This window comes from Crocodylus siamensis, chromosome 15 (genome assembly GCF_052110815.1).
Source record: "Crocodylus siamensis isolate JL-2025a chromosome 15, ASM5211081v1, whole genome shotgun sequence".
In the NCBI taxonomy this organism is placed as follows: domain Eukaryota; kingdom Metazoa; phylum Chordata; order Crocodylia; family Crocodylidae; genus Crocodylus; species Crocodylus siamensis.
In genome coordinates, this window is record NC_143409.1 from 54417297 (window position 1) to 54436218 (window position 18922).

General features: G+C 64.6%; 2 protein-coding genes across 3 annotated transcripts in view; one reads left to right on the plus strand and one right to left on the minus strand.

Annotated features, from left to right (window-relative positions):
• Positions 1-18922, minus strand: part of LOC149852907 (BOLA class I histocompatibility antigen, alpha chain BL3-7-like) — a 622447-nt gene that overhangs the window by 521279 nt on the left and 82246 nt on the right. The gene's annotated exons all lie outside the window — the stretch shown is intronic.
• Positions 7592-18922, plus strand: part of LOC149852930 (class I histocompatibility antigen, F10 alpha chain-like) — a 49665-nt gene continuing 38334 nt past the window's right edge. Inside the window, exons 1-2 of one of the 2 annotated variants that reach the window (XM_090028479.1) lie at positions 7592-7701; positions 12011-12273. In XM_090028479.1, coding sequence (XP_089884605.1) covers positions 7599-7701; positions 12011-12273 — 366 coding nt within the window. In that variant the 5' untranslated portion in view covers positions 7592-7598. Of the gene's footprint in view, positions 7702-12010; positions 12274-18922 lie in introns of those variants that run through there. The other variant, XM_090028478.1, reaches the window with a different exon arrangement.

The window sequence follows — 18922 nt, forward strand, 5'->3', positions numbered from 1 at the left end:
CTCCAATGCAGAAATAAAGCACTTCCGGATCCAGGCTGCAGATGACCCAAAGCTGGAAGGCCAGCCACTAGGACTAGTATTCACCAGGGCCGTGTAGCTGCTGGGGGCAGTGTGGGGAGCCGGGGCACACTAGAAGGGAGGAATAGGCTGCAATCAGACCTAGACACGTTACACGGGGTAGGGTGGATGAGAATAGGATGGGATTCAATGCCGACAAGTGCAAGGTGCTGCACGTGGGGAGGAAGAGCCAGCACCATACCTACAGGCTGGGAAACTCCCTTCTTGTCAGGGCAGAGGCAGAAAAGGATCTTGGAGTCATCATTGACGCCAAGCTGAACATGGGCCGGCTGTGTGGGGAGGCAGTCAGGAACGCCAACCGCACCTTGTCATGCATCCCCAAATGCATCTCGAGCAGGTCCAGGGGGGTGATCCTCCCCCTCTATGCGGCACTGGTCAGGCCGCAGCTGGAGTACCGCGTCCAGTTCTGGGCGCCGCACTTCAGGAGGGATGTGGACAGCATGGAGAGGGTCCAGAGGAGGCCACTCGCATGATTGGGGGCAGCAGGGCAGGCCCTACGAGGAGAGGCGACGGCACCTGAACCTGTTCAGCCTCCACAAAAGAAGGCTGAGGGGGGAGCTAGTGGCCTGTTACAAACTAGTCAGGGGGGATCAGCAGGTACTGGGGGAGTCCCTGTTCCCCCGAGCACCGCCAGGAGGGACCAGGAATAACGGTCACAAGCTGGCAGAGGGTAGGTTTAGGCTAGACATCAGGAGGTGCGACTTCACGGTCAGGGTGGCTAGGATCTGGAGCCAACTTCCAAGAGAAGTGGTGCAGGCCCCTACCCTGGGGGGCTTTAAGAGGAGGCTGGATGAACACTTTGCTGGGGTCGTTTGACTCCAGTGCTCTTTCCTGCCATGGCAGGGGGTTGGACTCGATGCTCTGCTCAGGTCCCTTCCGACCCGACCAACTATGACCCAGATACCAGACCTCACAGGGTGGTGGGCCAGTGTGAAAGAGAGAAGAAGAGACTTCTCCTGCAAGGCCAGAAGGACGCAAGCCTGCGGTCAGGGAAGGCAACAGGACCGCCCCAAGCACAGGGTGCAAAGCGTGCACAAGCAGGCAGCTTGGGGTTGAGACGCGAGGGAGGCCATGTGGGAGGTGAAGACCTGTATCAGGGCCTGGTACAGGGAACAGGCCAGCAAGATCTTCCTGGCCTGGGCCCCCTGGGCGCAGGAGGGGGAGGAGTGGTCGCTTATTTTAGCAAGATCAAGGAAGCCAAGGAGGAAGCTTGGTAGACGGGGCGGGGCGGAGCACTGGTCTAACGAGGGGATGCTCGAGATGGTGGCAGCGGTCTACTGGGATCTCTACACGGCACAACCAGCGGGCCCAGGGGCCATGCAGGACTGGCTGCAGAAGCTCACACGGGTCTTCAGGGAGGACGAGGGACAGAAGATGGAGGAGGAGTGGGCACTGGAGAAGATCAACACATCACTTCGCAGCTTTCCGAGCAGGAAGGCTCCCAGGGCAGACAGCTTGCCCAAGGACTTCTGTGTCGCTTTCTGGGACCAGGCGGAGGTTTAGAGAGAGCACGTGCAGCAGCCCCGCCTGAGAGCAAGGGTGGAGGAGGGCCTCATAACCCTTCCTTACAAGAAGGGAGGGAGGCAAGACCTGAGAAACTGGCATCCAATAGCGCTCCTGACCCTCGCCTACAAGCCAATGGCCAGTCTTGGCCAAGCATTTTAATCTGTTAGAGGTGCAGTGATGCACGAGGACCAGGTGTGCCCGGTGCTGGGGTGACAGATCCATGATGCCCTGATGCAGCTGTGAGGTGCACGACACTACCGGGGGAGAGGGGACAGAAAGCTGCTGTGCTCAACCTCGACTTGGACCAGGCACCCCATCACTTGCTACTGCACACACTGAAGACGATGGGAGTCCCAACAACTTCTGTCATTCGAATAAAGTCACTGTACACGAATGTGAGCAGCAGGGCCCTGGTGAACATGTCCCTGACAGTCCCGGTCTCGGTAGAGTCGGGCGTCAGGCAGCGCTGCCCGCTCTCCCCAATCCTGTTTATCTGCGCAGTGGAGACACTGGCGCCGCGGCTCAGGCAGCACCCCGGGATCAGCGGTGCGCCGATCCCAGCAGCAACAGGGACGAGATGGAAGTCCGTGCTGACACGGACACCCTGAACATCACACGCAAGAACAAGGGTTCAGTGGAAACAGCGCTGAACACACCAGCTGGACGGGCCGAGCTCAATGCGAACAACCGCACCTCCTAGCCCGGGCGAATTCAGGGACTGTGGGCCCTGGGGGTCTCCGCTCCCCATGGGATGGAGTTTGACCCAGACCGGATGGGACACACGGCATGTGAAAAGACGGAGGCCGAGACCAAACAGAGACTGGCACTCCTGGCCATCACGCGGCCCGTCGGTGGGGGCGGTGCATGACGCCGAGGAAGGGGGTGCGACTGCCGATGCTTCTGCGCACCGCCTGCTCTTCCCCGCCGCGGAGCAAGTCGTCCCCAGAATCCAGAGAGCCGTGTGAGCTTTCTTTCGGATAGCCACGTGGGAGAAAATGGCGAGGACCAAGCTGTACCGAATGAAACGGTCTGGAGGCAGGGGCATGCCAGACGTCCTGCTGTTCCTCTGGGACAAGTACATGAGCCAGGTTTGCAAACTGGCAGCGGGGATGGAATCCAAAACAGCCAGGTTTGCCAAGCATTTTGCAGGGCAGCTGCTGTGACAGTGGCAGGTGTACACGATGACCAATGGGAGCTCGTGAGCTGTGCTGTCCCTATGGATCTGCTAGGTCCTGAAACACTTCCAGGAGAAACAGAAGCTGCTTGACGTGGCCCTAGCCCCTCGGCGAACCACGGCAGGATACAGCAAGCAGTACGGGCAAGAGACATCATGCCACCCACAGACCTACTGCCTGGTGACAGCTCCAGGCCGTGCGGGAGTGACTCTCCCACGAGGACCTGCAGAAGATGCACAGAGACGTGGACTGGCCGGGAGCCCACAGGGCACTGCTCACGCAGCCATGGAGAAACAGCGCAGGGCAGAGGCCTGTCCAGCTGCCCCAGGCAATCCTGCCGGTGGGAGGAAACGATCGACCGCCTCTTCTGGGACTGCCCGTACACCAGAGAGGTGTGGAAGAGAGTTCACGCACTCCTGGGGGTGACAGGTTCATAACCCTGACCAGAGAAGTGGCCCGCTACGGGCACCTGACTGAGCAGCAAGGGGCCCCGACAGCCCACTTCCACCGCTTCATCCCGTTCCAGGTCCGCCCTGTGGAAAGCCAAAACCTGCTCCTCAGCAGGCGCTCAGACCCCAGAGTTGACCCCTCTAACAATCTGTCACATCTCTCATATATTTACTGGCAAATTGCCCATCAAGAACCATGGGGAGCCGGGGTGGGGGTGGGGCACTGCATCCAGCCCTGTGTGCCCCCGGCCCCCCCCACGCCTGGACCCACCACTTTGCTGTCCGGCCCCGTCCCACCTCCACCTCCGGGTCCAGCCCCAGTCCCTCCCCCCCACAGAGGCAGAGGGAGAAAAAATGGGAGGGGGAGAAGCTGAGCATGCACATGCATGCCCCCACGCCTGCACCCTGCACCTCCTAGGCAGGAAAGTCATTGTGGGAGGGGAAAGGGCTGGGGGGAAGTGGGGCTGGGACAGGGCAGGGATCAGGAGGGAGCAGAGCAGAGCTGGGCCTGGGCTCAGGGCTGGGGCCCATGCACCTGGGCAGCTGCTCCCTCCCCTGTGCCTGGGGTTGCTGCCCAGTGCCGGCGGCCCCCACGAAACCGCCGCCCCCCAGTCCCACACCAGACCCGGCTGCCTCCCCCTCCCCACGCTGGCCTGAGCCCCACAGTTCGGGGGGCAGAGCGGGGCCAGCCTTGGCTGCCCCACTGGGACAGAGGGGACGGAGCTGCCAGGACCCCCGTACCTGCCCTGCGTCATCCCTGAGAAAAGCCCGGCACAGTGCCAGGGAGCCAAGGGGGTGGGGGGCATGTGGCCCCCTGATCTTTGCATGGGGCAAGGGTGGGCTGCTGTGGCACCCTGCGCCACCTCTGCCTGCCAGGAGCGGGGGGGGGGCTGGGGGGGAAGCTTGCCCCACTGTCCCCCGTCCCCCTCAGCCAGCACCCCACACCACTGCCGCCTCCAGCGAGCAGGGCCCGTGGGGGCAGGGAGGGGGGCGCAAGGCCAGTGCTGCTGGCCCTGCCACCCCCGTCCACTTTGTGGGCCACAGACCCCTCCGGGGAGCGGCGCGGGTCTCGGAGCTCACTCGGACTCGTTGTTTCCAGACGACCAGTCAGTGCCCAGAAAGCGCTGGGGACGGACAGACGGGCTGGGGCTCTTAGAGAGAGGATATAGAAATAAATACTTTTCCAAAAAAAAAGGAAAAGCGCAGCCCAGCCCCCTGCCCGGGGGTCCCTCCAGACCTGCCCCCCCCCCCATGCGCTGCGATGCAGTAGCCCGGGGCAGCGGCGCCTGCGCATGGGCCCGGGCCGTGGGGCGGGGACTGTCCCTGCCGAAGGGCGGGAGGGGGCGGGGCGGGGGGCTGCTTGCCCCGCCCCCCGGGCCTTTCTCGGAAATCAGCCGAGATCCTGACACGAGCCGCGCGCCGCGGCCGGCAGGGGGCGCCGGGCGGGCTGCGAGCCGCCTCGTGCGCCTGCGCGGGGTGCGTGCGGGGCAACAGGGACCGGCGGGGGGGGCCCCGCGAGCCGGGACGTCTTCCGGGCCGGCGGGAGCCCAGCGGTCGGGGGGGCGGGGCTGCGCCCCCAGCTGCGAGAGGGCTGCGCCGGCGCTGCCTGAGACCCCCCCGGGCTCCGGGGCGGGGGTCAGGCCTCGTGGTCGGAGCGGGGGGGGGGGCTCGGGACTCCGGGCTCTCCTCCCCCCCGCTCCCTCCGTGCCCCACGCACCCCTCCGGGGCAGGCGCTACCCCCGCAGGCTGAGGGGGTTTAAAGGGCCCTTCCCGTAGCCCCGCCCCTGGAGGCAGCGGCGGGGGGCAGCCTGCCTGCGGGGGACCCTGTCCCCCCCCGCCCAGCAGCGAAAGCGGAAGCGCGGGGAGCGGCTCCCAGCCCGGGGCTTTCTACCAGACACCCCCGCGGGAGAGGCCTTGACCCGCACTGGGGCGGGCTCCCGGCGCGGGGGGGCCCGAGGCGGAGCGGGGGGGGGCCGTCCCGGGGCCGCGGCGAGTCAGCGCCTGCTCCCGGCCCCACGGCCCTGCCCCGGCTGGGGGGGGCCCCGGGCGTCCCGACTCCATTCCCCCCAGAGCCCCCTCCCCCTCGCGGGGACCCCCCAGGCACCCTGCTTCCCGCCCTGGCCTCAGTTTCCCCACCTCGGGCCGGCCGGAGGGAGGCTCTGGTGCGCACAGCGCCCGGGCGGGGGTCTCTGGGGCGGGGGGGGGGTGTTTCTGGGTGTCGCTGGCACCCGAGGGGCAGCAGGGCTGGGAGCAGCGGGGGGTGCCTCAGAAATAGCCCGGAGCGGCCAGCGGGACCCCCCCCAGGCCAGGGCAGCGGGACCCCCGGGTGAGGGGCACGGAAGGTCCCGCGGCAGCTGGGGGGGCAGTGTATGCCGGGTGGGGGGTCTGGGACGGGCAACATGGGCGGGGGGCTCCGGGGACTATGGACTGGGCAGCTAGTATGCCCCCCCCCCCCGCAATGCCGGTGAGCATGACTGCCCCGCCATGGAGACCCTCTGGCCTGGGGGGGGGGGAACACGGGGGGTTAGCCCGCAGCGCTGGGGATGAGGACAGGAGGGTTTAACCCCCGACCCCCACACACACACTGCTTGGGGGAGGAGGGACTCGGTCACTCCTAGGCACCCCTTCCCACTGGGGTGAGCCCCACTTCTTACCCCGCGGGGCAAAATCTAGTGACGTCAGGCCAAATATGGAGGCAGTGGAAGGGGGCATTTAATCCCTTTTGCCCCTCTCTCCTCAAAGGTGGGGGCAGGTGTCTCCCTCCTGCCCCGTGAGGTGGGGGCAGGGTCACGTGAGAGGCAGTGTCACGTGAGAGGCAGTGCCGGGGGCTTCGGGGGAAGGGGCTTTGGGGCCCCCAAAACGGTCTGGGGGGGCAGGACCCCAGGGGAGCTGGGGGGGGGGGGTAGCAAGTCTGGTGCAGTTCGGGTGCGGGGGCAGTGCCGGGGCAGGCGGGGGCGGGGGTGCCGGGTGGGGGGGGCTAGAAGGGGGCAGCATGATGCAGACAGGCTCAGCCAGGCCCCCGCCCCGCCACAGGGAGTGCAAAGAGCCCCCCGCCGGGCCAGGGCAGGGCCGGGGGGTCCCAGAGCCGGGCCGGGGCAGGGCGCGGCGGGCGGGGCTCTCACGGGCACCCCGGGGGTGAGCAAGTCCCCCGGCCCAAGCGAGGCCCAGCCCCGCCCCGCCCCCAACGACCCTCGCCCGGAGCCCAGCTCCAGACCCCCGCGCTAAGCCCGGCCCCAGGCCCGTGCCGGTGGCGCCCCCCCGCGGGGCGGTGCTGCTCAGCAGTCCCGGCCGTGCCCCCCCCGGGCGGAGGAGGCCCCTCTCGCACCCCACGGGCCGCGGGGGTCTCCCTCCCCGGCAGGGAGGAGCCGACCGCCCGGCTGCGGCGGCGGGGCGCTGGTCTGGACTCCGGATCCAGTGTGGCAGCCCCCCCCCCCCCCGGCCCCGCAAGGGGATTTCTCCACCCGGGACCCCAGGAACCCCCCCGGATGCTCCCTGCCCCAGCAGCGGGGCCCTGGAGCCTGTGGGGCGCCGGCCCCGCTCCTTGGAGGCGGCGGACGAAGCGGGGGGGGGCGCTGCTCTCCGGCCGCAGCCCGCCGCCCGCCCCGGGAGGCGCCCCCGCAGCGGCGAGGAGGAGGAAGCGCGTGCAGGCGGCGGCGCTGGGACGCGGGCGGGCGGGAGCCGCAGCGGCGGGAACGGGCAGCGGCCGCGGAGCGCGTCCTGCCCCCCCGGTATCCCGACCCCGGCAGCAGCCCCGGGCCAGGGCAGGGCCCCGCGGGCCAGCACCGACAGTCCCCGCAGCGCTGCCCAGCCCCGGCCCCGCAACGGCGGAGTGCCGCCCGGCGCCGCGGGGCGAGGAGATGAAAGGGGCCCCGGAGCGGCGGGGCGGGCGGCCCCGGGCTCTGCTCGCACCCCTGCCCGTCTGCCCGCGCCCGTCGGCGGCAGCACCGGCCGCTCCTGCTCCCGCACGGGCCGGGCCGGGGACCCCCCCCGCACGCCCCCGCGGGACGGGGCAGCGGGCTCCGGACGGGGCGGCTCCCGGCAGGGCTGTCCCGGGCCGAGCCCCGTGCGGGGCCGGGCGCGGACCCGTGGAGTCGCAGCCCGCGGCCCCGGGCTCCCCGGCGTCTCCTCGGGAAAGCCGCGCGCCCCCCCGACTGCCCGCACCCGCCACCGGCGAGCGCGGGGAAAAGCTGGGGCGGGGGTGGGGGTGGGTGCGGTGTACGCCCGGGATGACGCGGGGGCGGTGTCCCCCGCGGGCCCGGAGGTTTCGCTTCCCCGCAGCAAGGAGTGAGTGCGGGATCTGCCCAGCAACCGGCGCCGTCAGCGCCCGGACGACCGCTATTGGGCGGGCGGGGCGGCGACCAATGGCGGCGGGGGGCGTGGCCCGCTATAAATGGTGGGGGGGGCTGGGGCGCGGCGCTCGGGCGGGCGGATGGCGGCGGCGCTCGTGCTCGCGGCGGCGGCGGTGATGGCGCTGGCGGCGGCGGCGAGCCCCGGTGGGTGTCGGGGCCGGGGGCGGGTCCCGCGTGCCGGCGGCGTGGGGTTGTGGGGAGAGGCCGGGGCGGGCCGGGTCGCGCTTCCCCCGCCCCGCTGCCCGCGTGGGATCCGCCTGGCGCCGCGCGCGGTGTTTGTCCTCTCCCTGGTGCCGGGGCAGGGCCTTGGGCCGGGAGTGCCGTGCACGTGACCCGAGCTGGGGGGTCAGGGACCCGAGACCGGCCGGGGGGCACCCGGACACCCGGGATGCAGGGAGGAGAGACGAGGGCCAGGCTGGCCCTGCTCCTCCTGCTAACGGGGCCGTGGCCGTCCTGTGGGCACCAGGGTTGCGTGTCCCTGGCCAGGGTTAGGAAACAGGCGGCTGGCTGTGAGTCCCGGGGTGCAGACTGCGGGGCCCTGGACGCTGGCAGACGCGGGCATCAGTGGACGGCAGCTCCGTCATCAGTGGACGGCAGCTCACGTGCAGGGCACGCACTGATACTGCCTGGGCGCTGCCAGGATCTGCTCTCACTCGGCCTGGCAGGGTCTGGGCCCCTCCGGGAGGTGAGGGCTGCCCGGGGAGCTGCAAGCCCAGCTCTGCCCAGGCTGGGACTGGGACTGGGACTCCGGCACCAGGCGCTTGTGGCAGGAGCTCGCTCAGAGGTGGTGGGCTCCCAGCCTGGATCAGTGGGTGGACTGGGGCAGTGCGGGAGGCAGGGCGCTTGGGTACAAGACCTTGTCTTCCATAACCAGCTTGGCTGGAAACAGGCAGTTTGGTGCCAGTTAGTCTGTGGCAGGCAGGTGGGAGGTGCTCCTGTGTTGAGTCATCCCTTACTATGCCTGACCACCTTCCAGGCTCTGAGTGCCTCCCCGGGGGTGCCTCGCGTCTGGCCAACCCTCTTCCTGGAGCACATCTGCAAGCAAGCCTGGGGGTAACACTGCTACCACCCAGGGTCTGTACTGATCTTGGACCTGTGCCCCCTGGGAAACACAGGCCTAGCAGTCCCTGAGGGTACTAGACCCACTGCAAGAACTTGGGGTGCTTCCCTCAGTCTGAAGCACAAATAGGTTTCCCTTAGTCAGCCGAACCAAGGGGACCTCAAGGCATAATGTAGGCCCCTCTTCCAATAAAGTCTCCCATGCTAGGGACAAAAGAGAATTGTATTGATCACAAGGAGTAGGTTTGGAATAGGTACAGGGTAGAGCAATATCAGAGAAATCCCTTAGAGCAAACAGTGGATGTGGTAGCCTTTGATCACATGTCTGGCTTGCTGCAAGCCGTATATCTAGTTAGATCTCAGGTAGCTCCCAAGTGTCATCCAGAGGCAGGTGGGGATTCTCTCTGGAGGCAGACAGCTCATTGATCATGAGTTGAGAGACGGTTTCAGATGGTCCAGCTTCTCTGAGAGTTTTCATCATGGCTACTGCCCCTCCTCCTGGCAGTCCTTCACTAATTAGCCCTTATGACCTCATTTACCTGTTCCAATGAAGACCAGCAACTCTTGGCTGCCAGCCAACCAATTTCAAATGCATCCCTGGTTGCTGGGTAGACTGGCAGGGTCTGTAGCCCCTTCCCAGTCATGTTGGCATTGCTTATAACAATAGGAATTTTAAGCCCCCACCCAGGTGTGCGAGGCCAGTCACATAGGCAGAGGCAGCTGGTTTCCCCCCTCCCTCAGGAATGTATCCAGCTCAGGTTACAAGTCGGTGATTTGAAGCCAATGGGGCAGAGGTGCCTGCCCTTCTCAGTGACCGGGGTAAAGCAGAGTGAGACTGAGATGGTTTTCTGCCACGTAGGCTGCAGAGGAGACAGCCATGCTTGGGGCTGGAGGTGTAATGGAGGCGTTATGGGGGCTGGTTTGGGTCCCATGTATGTTAGCTCTGTGGAGGAGAGGCAGGACCCCCCCCCATCCCTTGCCCCCTCCCCCCCACTGGTTCAGGCTGCACTGCCCAAGCTGTGTTGCGAAGCCCCAGGTGGAGGCGCGGTGTCCTGGCAGGAGGAGTCTGGTCCTCCTGGAAGGCCCCTCGCTGGATGAGAGCTGACCTGGGAGGGAGACCATAGGCCAGTACCAGCTGCCTCCACACTGGGCAGGGGCCGTGTTGTACCAGCTACGGGGTGCGAGTTCTTTCCAGTGGGGGTGCTCAACCTCTGCTCCCCAGGCCAAATCATAGAAAATGTGACCTCCTGAGGTCCCTCCCAACCCACATCTAGTCCAACGCCCTGCTCTGAGCAGAACCAGCCCCAACTACATCATCCCAGCCAAGACTTCATCGAGCTGGGCCTTAATGTCCATGGATGGAGATATCACCACCTCCCTGGGTTACTTGTTCCAGTGCTTCACCACCCTCCTTGTGAAAGTTTTTCCTAATATCTAAGCTAAATCTCCCTTGCTGCAACATGAGCCCATTGCTCCTTGTTCTGATATCTGCTCCCACTGGGACCAGTCCAGCTCCATCTTCTTTGCAGCCCCCTTGCAGGGAGTTGAAGGCTGCTATCAAATCCTTTCTTGGTTTTCTCTTCTCTGGACTAAATAAGTTCAGTTCCCTTGGCCTCTCCTCACAAGTCGTGTTCCCCAGCCTTTAATCATTTTCTTTGGCCTCTGCTGGACTTTCTCCCGACTTGTGCACATCCTTTCTATAGTGGGAGGACCAAAACTGGGCACAGGACTCCAGATGCGGCCTTAATAGTGCCAAATAGAAGGGAATAATCGCTTCACTTGATCTGGCAGTGCTCCTACTAATGCATTGGATGCCCTTAGCCTTCTTGGCAGCAAGGGCCCACTGCTGGCTCCTGTCCCTCTTCTTGTCCCCTGCTTAGCCATTTGGTCCCAAGCCTGCACCCGTGCATGGGATTCTTCTGTCCTCGGTGCAGGACTTTGTACTTGTCCTTGTTAAACCTCATGATATTTCTTCTGGCTCCATCCTCCAATTTTTCCAGGTCACTCTGAATCCTAGCCGTACCCTGCAGCGTATCTACTACACCCGGCCCAGCTCGGTGTCATCTATGCACTTGCCCCGGCTCGCTGAGTCCTAGCATCCGGCCCACAGGCTTCCTCATGGGTCAGGAAATATAATGGCTGGGGAGCAGTGGCCATTAATACAGCCACCCCTGCCCACTGCCAAACCCCAAGCACCACACAGTGGTTTGGAGCTGGATCATGCCCCCCTCCCACTGCAGTTGGATCAGGGCTGGGCCATGCCCCCGCCCCTTGTGGAGCTGTTTTGGGGCTGCCTCAAACCCACTTTCCCCTTGTGGCATTTGGTTGGGGCTGGGCTCCCTCCTCCTAATAGCTGGTTGGATTCGCACCACAACCGTCCCAGGCGCTGGATTGGGACCACTGGCCAGCTCCAGCCTGTGGATCAACTGGTCTCTGTCCATCTAGCCTGCTGGGCAAGCACCGCTGCTTTGTACCCCGACGCAAGCCTGTGCCGTACAAGCCACGCGGTGTAGAGCTGGCAGGAGTGGGTCACCTCTGCTGCAGGGGCAGCTCCTGTCGGGGGCTGGTCCTGGCAGGGCTGGGGTGCAAGCGAAGAGATGGGCATTGGTGACATCCAGTGTTTGCGGGTGCAGTGACTGCCTGTGTCTGACTCATTGGGTGGTTTGGTTTTTAACAAGGTTACACCTGGCACCAGCTCCTAGTGCCCTCAGCTTGCTGGGCACCCCCCACTTGGAGCCAGATCCTCTCCTGGGGCAGTGAAGACAGGTGATAGGGTGGACGAGGGGCCTCTCTCTTGCTGGAGGTCTCCTTGATGTGCCAGAGCTGCAGTGGGGAAGAGTTGTGTGCACACCCCACCATACACATGCACCCCCCCCCCCAAAATGTGAAACGCACGGACCCCACACCCAGACGCTTCACACACCCCAGCCACCCTGTCCCCACACTCAGCCCCCCAGAAACCCCACCCACACCTTGCCTATACACACCCGCAGCCCCCCACAATATGCAAGAGTCAGGCTTCATTTTAAGCTGTTGTGCATGTCCCCTCTGTGCACACTACACACACCTGCACATCAGGACACTTTTTTAAAATCAAATAAATGAATGTTGCAGACGATCGCTTTTTAGAATATGATTTGGTATTTTCCCGGTTCAGAGATGGCAAAACCCCTTGCTGAAGGGAGCACTTCTGGGGGGGGAGGGAGGGACTTCTGGTGGCAAAGGTCAGGGGTTAGGGGGCGGGACTGTCCATCACAAGATGGCGACCAGGGGTGGGCACTTGTCAGGGGTGGGGTTACCCATGTGGCCCTTGACAGCTTGCCAGAACTGGATAAGTGGCCCCCCCACCCAGAATACCTGCTCTGGTCTGACCCGTGTCTCCCCCGCTTCACAGGCTCGCACCGACTACGTTATTTCTATACGGGGGTGTCGGACCCCAGCCCGGAGCTGCCTGAGTTTGTCAGAGTCGGGTACGTGGACGATCAGCAATTCGTGCAGTATGACAGCGAGACCGGGAGGGACCAGCCCCGTGTGGACTGGATAGAGCAGGAGGGCCCGGAGTACTGGGATCGCCAGACCCAGATCTTGCAGGGCTGGCAAGAGGTGTTCAGAAGTGTCTTTGGGCAATCTGCGAGCGGTACTACAACCAGACTGGCGGTAAGTGCAGCACTGGGGGAGGGCAGCGCGTGACTAGGGCACGGGGAGGACGGGCTCCTGTGAAGGACATTTCTGACCCCTCCCTTGCACGTTATGTGATGCTGCCCTTTCGTCTTGACACGCTTTACCTGCTCTGTCCCACGTGCAGGTGCCTCAGGCTTACGAGGCTGCTCCCCGTCGTGCCCCTGCCACGGCCCCACATGGCAGGACGAGTGCAGGAGGCCCACTGGCTGGCAGCACTGCTAGGGGAGGCCCTGCCGGCTTTTAGGAGCTTGCCACATTGCAGGGCCTGTGACAGTAACAGCCCCTGGGGGTGGGGGGTCCTTACCCTGACAGCGGGAAGCACGGCTTCCCTCGATCCTGGAGGACGCCTAAGGGGGGGGGGCTGGCGCAGGGGGCAGGTGGAGCAGGGAGCACACCTTGAGTGGGGACAGAGGGGAGATCCTCCCAGTCCCACCTCTTCTTGGCCCCTTCGTGCCAGGCTGGAGAGCGCGGGGCCCAGTAGGAAGGGACTCCAGAAATGTGATTTCCCCAATACTTATCTCCAGCCCAGATGTGCTCACTCCTCCCCTGCCCCCCCCCCCCCCCAGCCTCAGCAGGGGGAGCTTGGCAGAGGCAGGGTCTGTGGGCAGGTGGGGGCTGTCACTGGGGCGAGGGGGCTGCAGGGCCCTAGAGAAGGGGCCGGGAAGTGGGGCTGGGAAAGGCTCCTCCCCGCTGAGCAGGGGTGACAGGAGCCTCCAGGGCACGGAGAGTGCCCCATGTTTCCTCCATGCGCCGAGCCCCGGGGGAGCTGTGCCCCGAGGGCCTGGCTGGCTCGGCAGGGAGCAGGCTGCACGTCTAGTCCCCTGCCTGGCACGGGTCCGTCTCCTCCGGCGTTGCTCTCGCAGGGCCAGTGACACCGCGGCCTCCTACTCCCCCGCCTCAGCCTGCGCCCTGCTCCAGCACCGCGGGTTCCCACCCCAAGCTCACACTCACGCTTGTGCAGCCCTGTTGTGGCTAGAGCCCACCCCGATGGGTGAGTCCCCCACAGCCCTTGGGCAGAGCCGTCCCCCAGACTTGTCTGCACAGCAGGGCTGGGGATTGGGGCACCAGCATGAGGGGCAGGCCCTGACCCCAGTGCTGCAGGGGGGCTCCAGGCCCCTCGGTGACCTCCAGTCCAGACGGCCGCTCTGCCCTGGCTGAGCCCTTTTGGGCTGCTGGTCAGACCCAGCAGCCCACACCCCGGGCTGTCTGCAGCCTGGACTTGGGGCAGTGCATGCCCTGTTTCACCAGCCAGCGTCCCTGCTGAGTGGGCTCATCTCCAGTGTGACTGTCCCCTGTGGGAAGGTGGGGGCCGGAAGTAGGGATCTGCTTCCACCAGCGGTCTGTGCACACAGGGCTGTGCAGGGTGGGGAGGGGGGCCTGCAGCCAGGTCTGCTGTGCCCTGGCTGGGGCTGGGAGGCAGGACCAGCCTGTGCTGTACCATTGCTGGTGTGGTGGACTGTGGCCGGGGAATGGGGTGGGTGAGAAGGGGCAGAGGCAGCAGTGGGGAAGGACCACACAGTGGCACCCCCGAGGGCAGCTGGCTGCTGGGACACCCACATCTCCAGCTCTGTGTGATCAGGCCCCTGCCCCCAGACCAGGCCCCAGGGACCTTGGGTAATGGGCTCAAGCAGAGCCGTTCCCTGCCATCAGCGAGAGCGGCAGCCACGCTGCCCTCCAGGCTCCTACCTGCTGCGCCTGCCCAGCCAGCCCCTGCTGTGTCAGCCTGCCCCTGCCCATCATCCAGCCCCTCCTCAAGGCCTGCGGCTGCCTCCACGGAGCTGTGTGCGGCTGGCTTTGCTGCTGGGAGCCCCTTGGAGCCCCCACCTCGCTCCCCTGCCACATTCACCCCCGCAGGGTCGGAGGGGCTCAGGCCGTGCTGCCTGCCCTGCCCCACTGGTCGGGCCCTGTGGGGATCTCAGCCTGGTCTGTCTCTTGGCAAGGCCCGCGGGGCAGGGACCAGGCTGGAGCAGTAGGACCACGTCCAGAGCAGCCTCCTGCCTGGGAAGGACGACATGGGAAGGCCCCTGTGACAAGCGGGAGGGTCCCTGCCTCCAGCCACCCCGGGGTAGTGACACAGGAGTGCAGCTGGCACCCGGGCAGGCGGGTTGTGCTACTGCCCCTCTAGGAAGCACCCTTGGCAGGGGCCGCTCCCAGGAGACTCCAGGGGCAGGGCAGGGCTGGGGGGCTGGCTGCCCCACTTTTTCCACCAGAGTCTTGCTGGAGCAGGAGCTGCCTTGGTCTGTGCGTGCCCAGCCCCCACCATAGGGCTTCCCCTCCAGCCCCTCCCCAGGGGGTTTCCCATCCCTCAGCTGGGCCCCAGTGCAGGGTCGGGCAGAGCCTGGGTGTGCTGGGCACTGCCCCCTCCATAGGCTGGGCCACAGCCCCCTCCCGAGGGGTTGGCCAGGGCCTCAGTGCTGGTCTTGGAGACGTCCAGGCCCTGGGGGCCGGACCTCCTCTTCAGCTGGGACCCCGAGCTCCGGTGTGAGCTCCCCCTGCCACACCAGCAGCAGGAGCCAGGGCCCAGGGCAGGGTGAGGAAGGACGGCAGGGAGGGGTGCAGGGCCCAGCCCATGGCCACCGGGCTGCCTCCCTTCCTCCCAGCCCACGGCCTGGCAGGGGAAGCAGATGTCCCTGTGAAGCCACTGGCACCCAGGGGAGCTGGGCCAAGCTCTCCATGCAGCTTGGCAGGGCTCATTCCCCAGCCCTGCACATCCTGGAGAAGGAGGCACGAATTGGGAGCTGCAGGAGCCCTTGGCGCCTGCTAGGGCAGAGGGACGGTTTGGGAGTAGGGGCCAGGAGCAGGGAGAGCAGACACCTGCTGCCATGCTCTGCGACTGCGAGGGCGAGCTTCGGTGCTGCCAGGAGCCAGCTCGGAGCAGTGCTGCGTGGGGTCAGCTCCCCCAGGACCAGCCCGCAGCTCGTCTTCCTTGCCGTGACCTGCAGCGGTGGTGGAGGGGGCAGGAGGAGGAGAGCCCAGAGCTGGGCCATGTCCCAGGGCCCAGCCTGAAGTGTGTTCCCTTCCCCTGCTGGGTTGCGGGCAGCAGGAGGACACGGCTGCATGACCAGGGGCAGACCCCGTGCCAAGGACCTCGCAGAGGGGCAGCCACAGACCTCCGGGGATCTTTGGGGCTGTGTCAGCATCACGGAGAAGTCCCACCGTGTACCCTTGCCCTGTGCAGGCAGCGTGGACCCGGATGGATGCTCCGAGGGACTGTCCCCACTGTACTGCAGCACATGCCGTAGCTGGGGCCTGGCTCAGAGGTCTTCGTGGCGGCACGTGTGCTCCCAGTACCGGCCTGGTTCTCTCTGGTGCGTGGCAGGAGCCAGCGGGTTGCCTGGCAGCGGGGGAAGTGCAGACTGTAAAAAGACGGTAGTGTCCAGAGCAAAAAGGGGGGCCCCAGTCCTCCTAGAGCAAGGACAAGCTCATCAGAGGTTCCCTTGGATAGGGGCAGAAACTAGGGGTGAACTTACCCCGGCTGGTTTGGAGACGCGGGCAGGCATTCAAGCGATGGACCCCGGGGAAGTAGCAGAGAGAAAAATCCTGTCATCTATGCTGTGACACTGCGGGCTGGAGACTGACCCGCGAGAAACAGAAAAGGAGGTCCTCCAGGGCAGAGAGACTGGAGTGACGCTCCAGAGGGGAGGACGCCCCCTTAACGGAGACCGCTCTTGCGCTGGGGTTTGAAACTCCCGGGTGGAAGACAAGCGAGAGAACAGCCGGAGAACTCGACGGGGCTGCACGGGAACTCGAACCACTGCTACCGTCAGCTTGAGAGAGCAGGTTTTGAGCCATGTAGGGGCAAGAAGTGAGCCTACAGCCCTATGTCGGGGGTATCTGCAGAGGCTACAGAGACCAGTGGGGTTGATTGCAGACCAGCAGGGTGCTGCCTTTGCTCTTGCAGGATACACCATGGACAGGAAGCAGAGGGGCCGCTGATCCTCAGAAATGTAAGACGGGATGGTTGATTGAGACTGCCTGAGAGAGAGGAAGCTCGCTGGTGATACCCCTTCATTCCCTTGAGGCAGTATCCAGGTGATTCCTTTAGCGGATGAAGATCTGGGTGGTGATGCAGGGAACCGAGAACTTGTGACCCAACCTGGGATATCTGGCTGGTGTTTTAAGTGGAAGGAGTGAGAGGCTGTGACGCTTTATTGATGGCCTAGGACCAATGTTCCCTCTAAGGAGTAGCGGTCTGTGAGCGCACCGCTTCAGTCCCCCTCCCCCTCGCGGCACTGTCTGCCGGTAAGTGTCCTGCAGTAAGTGTGCAGGTGGGAGGGGGCACGGTTTGCCCACCACCCTTCTCCACGCTGACTGCTGCCCAGAGCAGCGCAGTGGGGGCTGCGGGGCAGCCGTGGGCCAGGACGCAGGCAGCTGACAGAGCTGGAAGGGAGGCACCGGGGCGGGCGCGGGGCACTTACCGAAGGTGAGCTCCTCACTCCTCGCGGGGCAGGCAACGGCTCCTCCCCGCGGTGAGGCGAGGCAGGGATCGGGGCTGGCGCGGGCTCTGCCGGCTCCGGGGAACTGCTCCACGCCCCGGGCTCCTCGCTCCCCGAGGCAATGCCGGGTGCGGAGCAGGTCCCCTCGCCAGCCCCCGGCCCTGCCCCCGCCTCGAGGAGCTGCTGCCTGCCCTGCACGGGGAACGAGGAACTTCCCTTCGCCGAGCGTCCCACGCCGGCCCCGGTGCCTCCGCCGCGCTCGCACCCAGCTCCTCCCCAGGCGGGCGCGCAGCATTAGAGAGTTGGTGCGTGGCAAGATTTGTAATCGTGCGCAGCCGTGCACGCGTGCAGCTTAGAGGGAACCTTGCCCACGACAGTAAGATCCGTTAGCGGAGATGGACGCGGTGTAGGTGCGGGTTGGACCTATGAATTTACACCCAGCTACAGGGTCCCAGCTGAGGCAGCCTACCCCATATTTTCCATCTTACGACTTCTTATTTGATTGAGGCACAACAGGCAAGAGCCAGGCGGGCTGCCCAGGACCCCGGCGGATTCTGCCCTTGTTACGGTGTCCAGCTCCAGCCAGGCGAAGTGCCCTGGCCCCACCGACCCAGCCGCTGGGCAGGTGCTTGGTCCAACCCACACGGGACTTGGGGGCCCTGACCAGGTTCAGCAGACAAACTGCTCCCAGCGACTGCAGGGGAAGAGACCTGGAGCTGGAGGACTGGGTCTGGAGTGACCTCCACGTGGCAGCTGCCCTCCCTGATGCGAGGGCAACTCTGCCCCAGGGCAGGCTGGGATGGATCCGTGTGCAGGGACCAGCTCTTCCAGCAGCACCTCCTCCCCACCCGCAGGCTCTGCAGGCTGCCCGGGATCTGCCCTGTCCCCTCCAGGCTGACCCTCCAACTAGGGGCCCTTGGACAGTGAGGCCATGCAGCCAGCCCGGCCCCTTCGTTTCCTGCCCAGCTGGGTGAGGGATGTGCTCCAGGAAGGGGACGAGGCTTGGGATCGCTCTTCCTGCGGGAGAAGAAACCCGGAGCAGCAGGGAGGTCTCGGGAGGCAGCTGCAGGCACCTGGGATCAGCAGGGGAGACGTCTCGTCTTGTCCTGCAGCCTTGGGAAGTGCGACACGCACGTCTCCTCCGTGGTCCTGCTGCAGGTCTCTTCCCCACCCCTGCACGGGATGAGCAGGGACAGGGCGACTGCTTTGCCCTCGTGGACCCCCCAGGGTGTTCCCGGGGCCGCTGGCCATCTGGGGAGAAGTGTCCCCTCGGACTGCCTGTTGCACTTGGAAACCACATTTCTAACCCAGGGCTTTATGAATTGACACAACATTGGGTTAATGAATAGCAGAAAGGCTTGCTTTCATAACTACCAACAAGGTATAAAACTAAATGACAGAAAAGACTCTTTCCCAACATAAAATAAGCTGTTGGTCCTTAGTGTTATCTTAGCTGCACCGAGTCTTGACCCAGCGCGGGCGGGAAGCAGTTCTTGTGCAGCCTCCGAGCCTGGGTCCGTCGCCCGGCGGCTGGGCGGCAGCATGGCTTCTGGTCTGGACTGCCCACGCCTCGCTGGGGCTCTCTCTTGCTCTCGTACTGTTTTAACTGTATAGCTTCAAAGCACTCCTCCTGGAGAGCTGGTTAATCAGAGTCCGAATGTGGCAGGCAAGGCCAGAATTCACATATTACAGTTGTTTCCTGTTTGCGTTTGTGAAGTGTGCAGGCTTTTGATACAATAGGTGCGAGTTTCAGGAGAAAACGCACTGATTTAGCACAATAAACATTTAGAGACTGACTGCCTATTCTGAGGAATATACCTTAATTAATCAATGCAGATACGAGGTGGTGAGGATCAAAGGCCACTGGGGACAGTAAGTGTGACGGGGGTTGGATGCAGTCCCGTAGACTGATTTAGCATAAACTTTAGACGGATATGGGAAGTTTGCTTTGGGGAAATAGGAGGAAAGGGGGGATGCTTTTAACCAGGATAGATTTGCAGTCGTGTTTTCAGTGCACCCTGGCTTTTCTTGTCTCTTCTAGGCTTTGCTTTCAAGTGGATATTTTAGTTCTTTTGTTTCCTCTAGTGACGTTTAGCTCCGTTGAGATGTCGATGGAGTCTGTAGGTTTCTCCTACGGAAAGCTGCTTGCGCCGTCTGGCTTCCTCCGAGTCTTGTTACGTTTATGCACG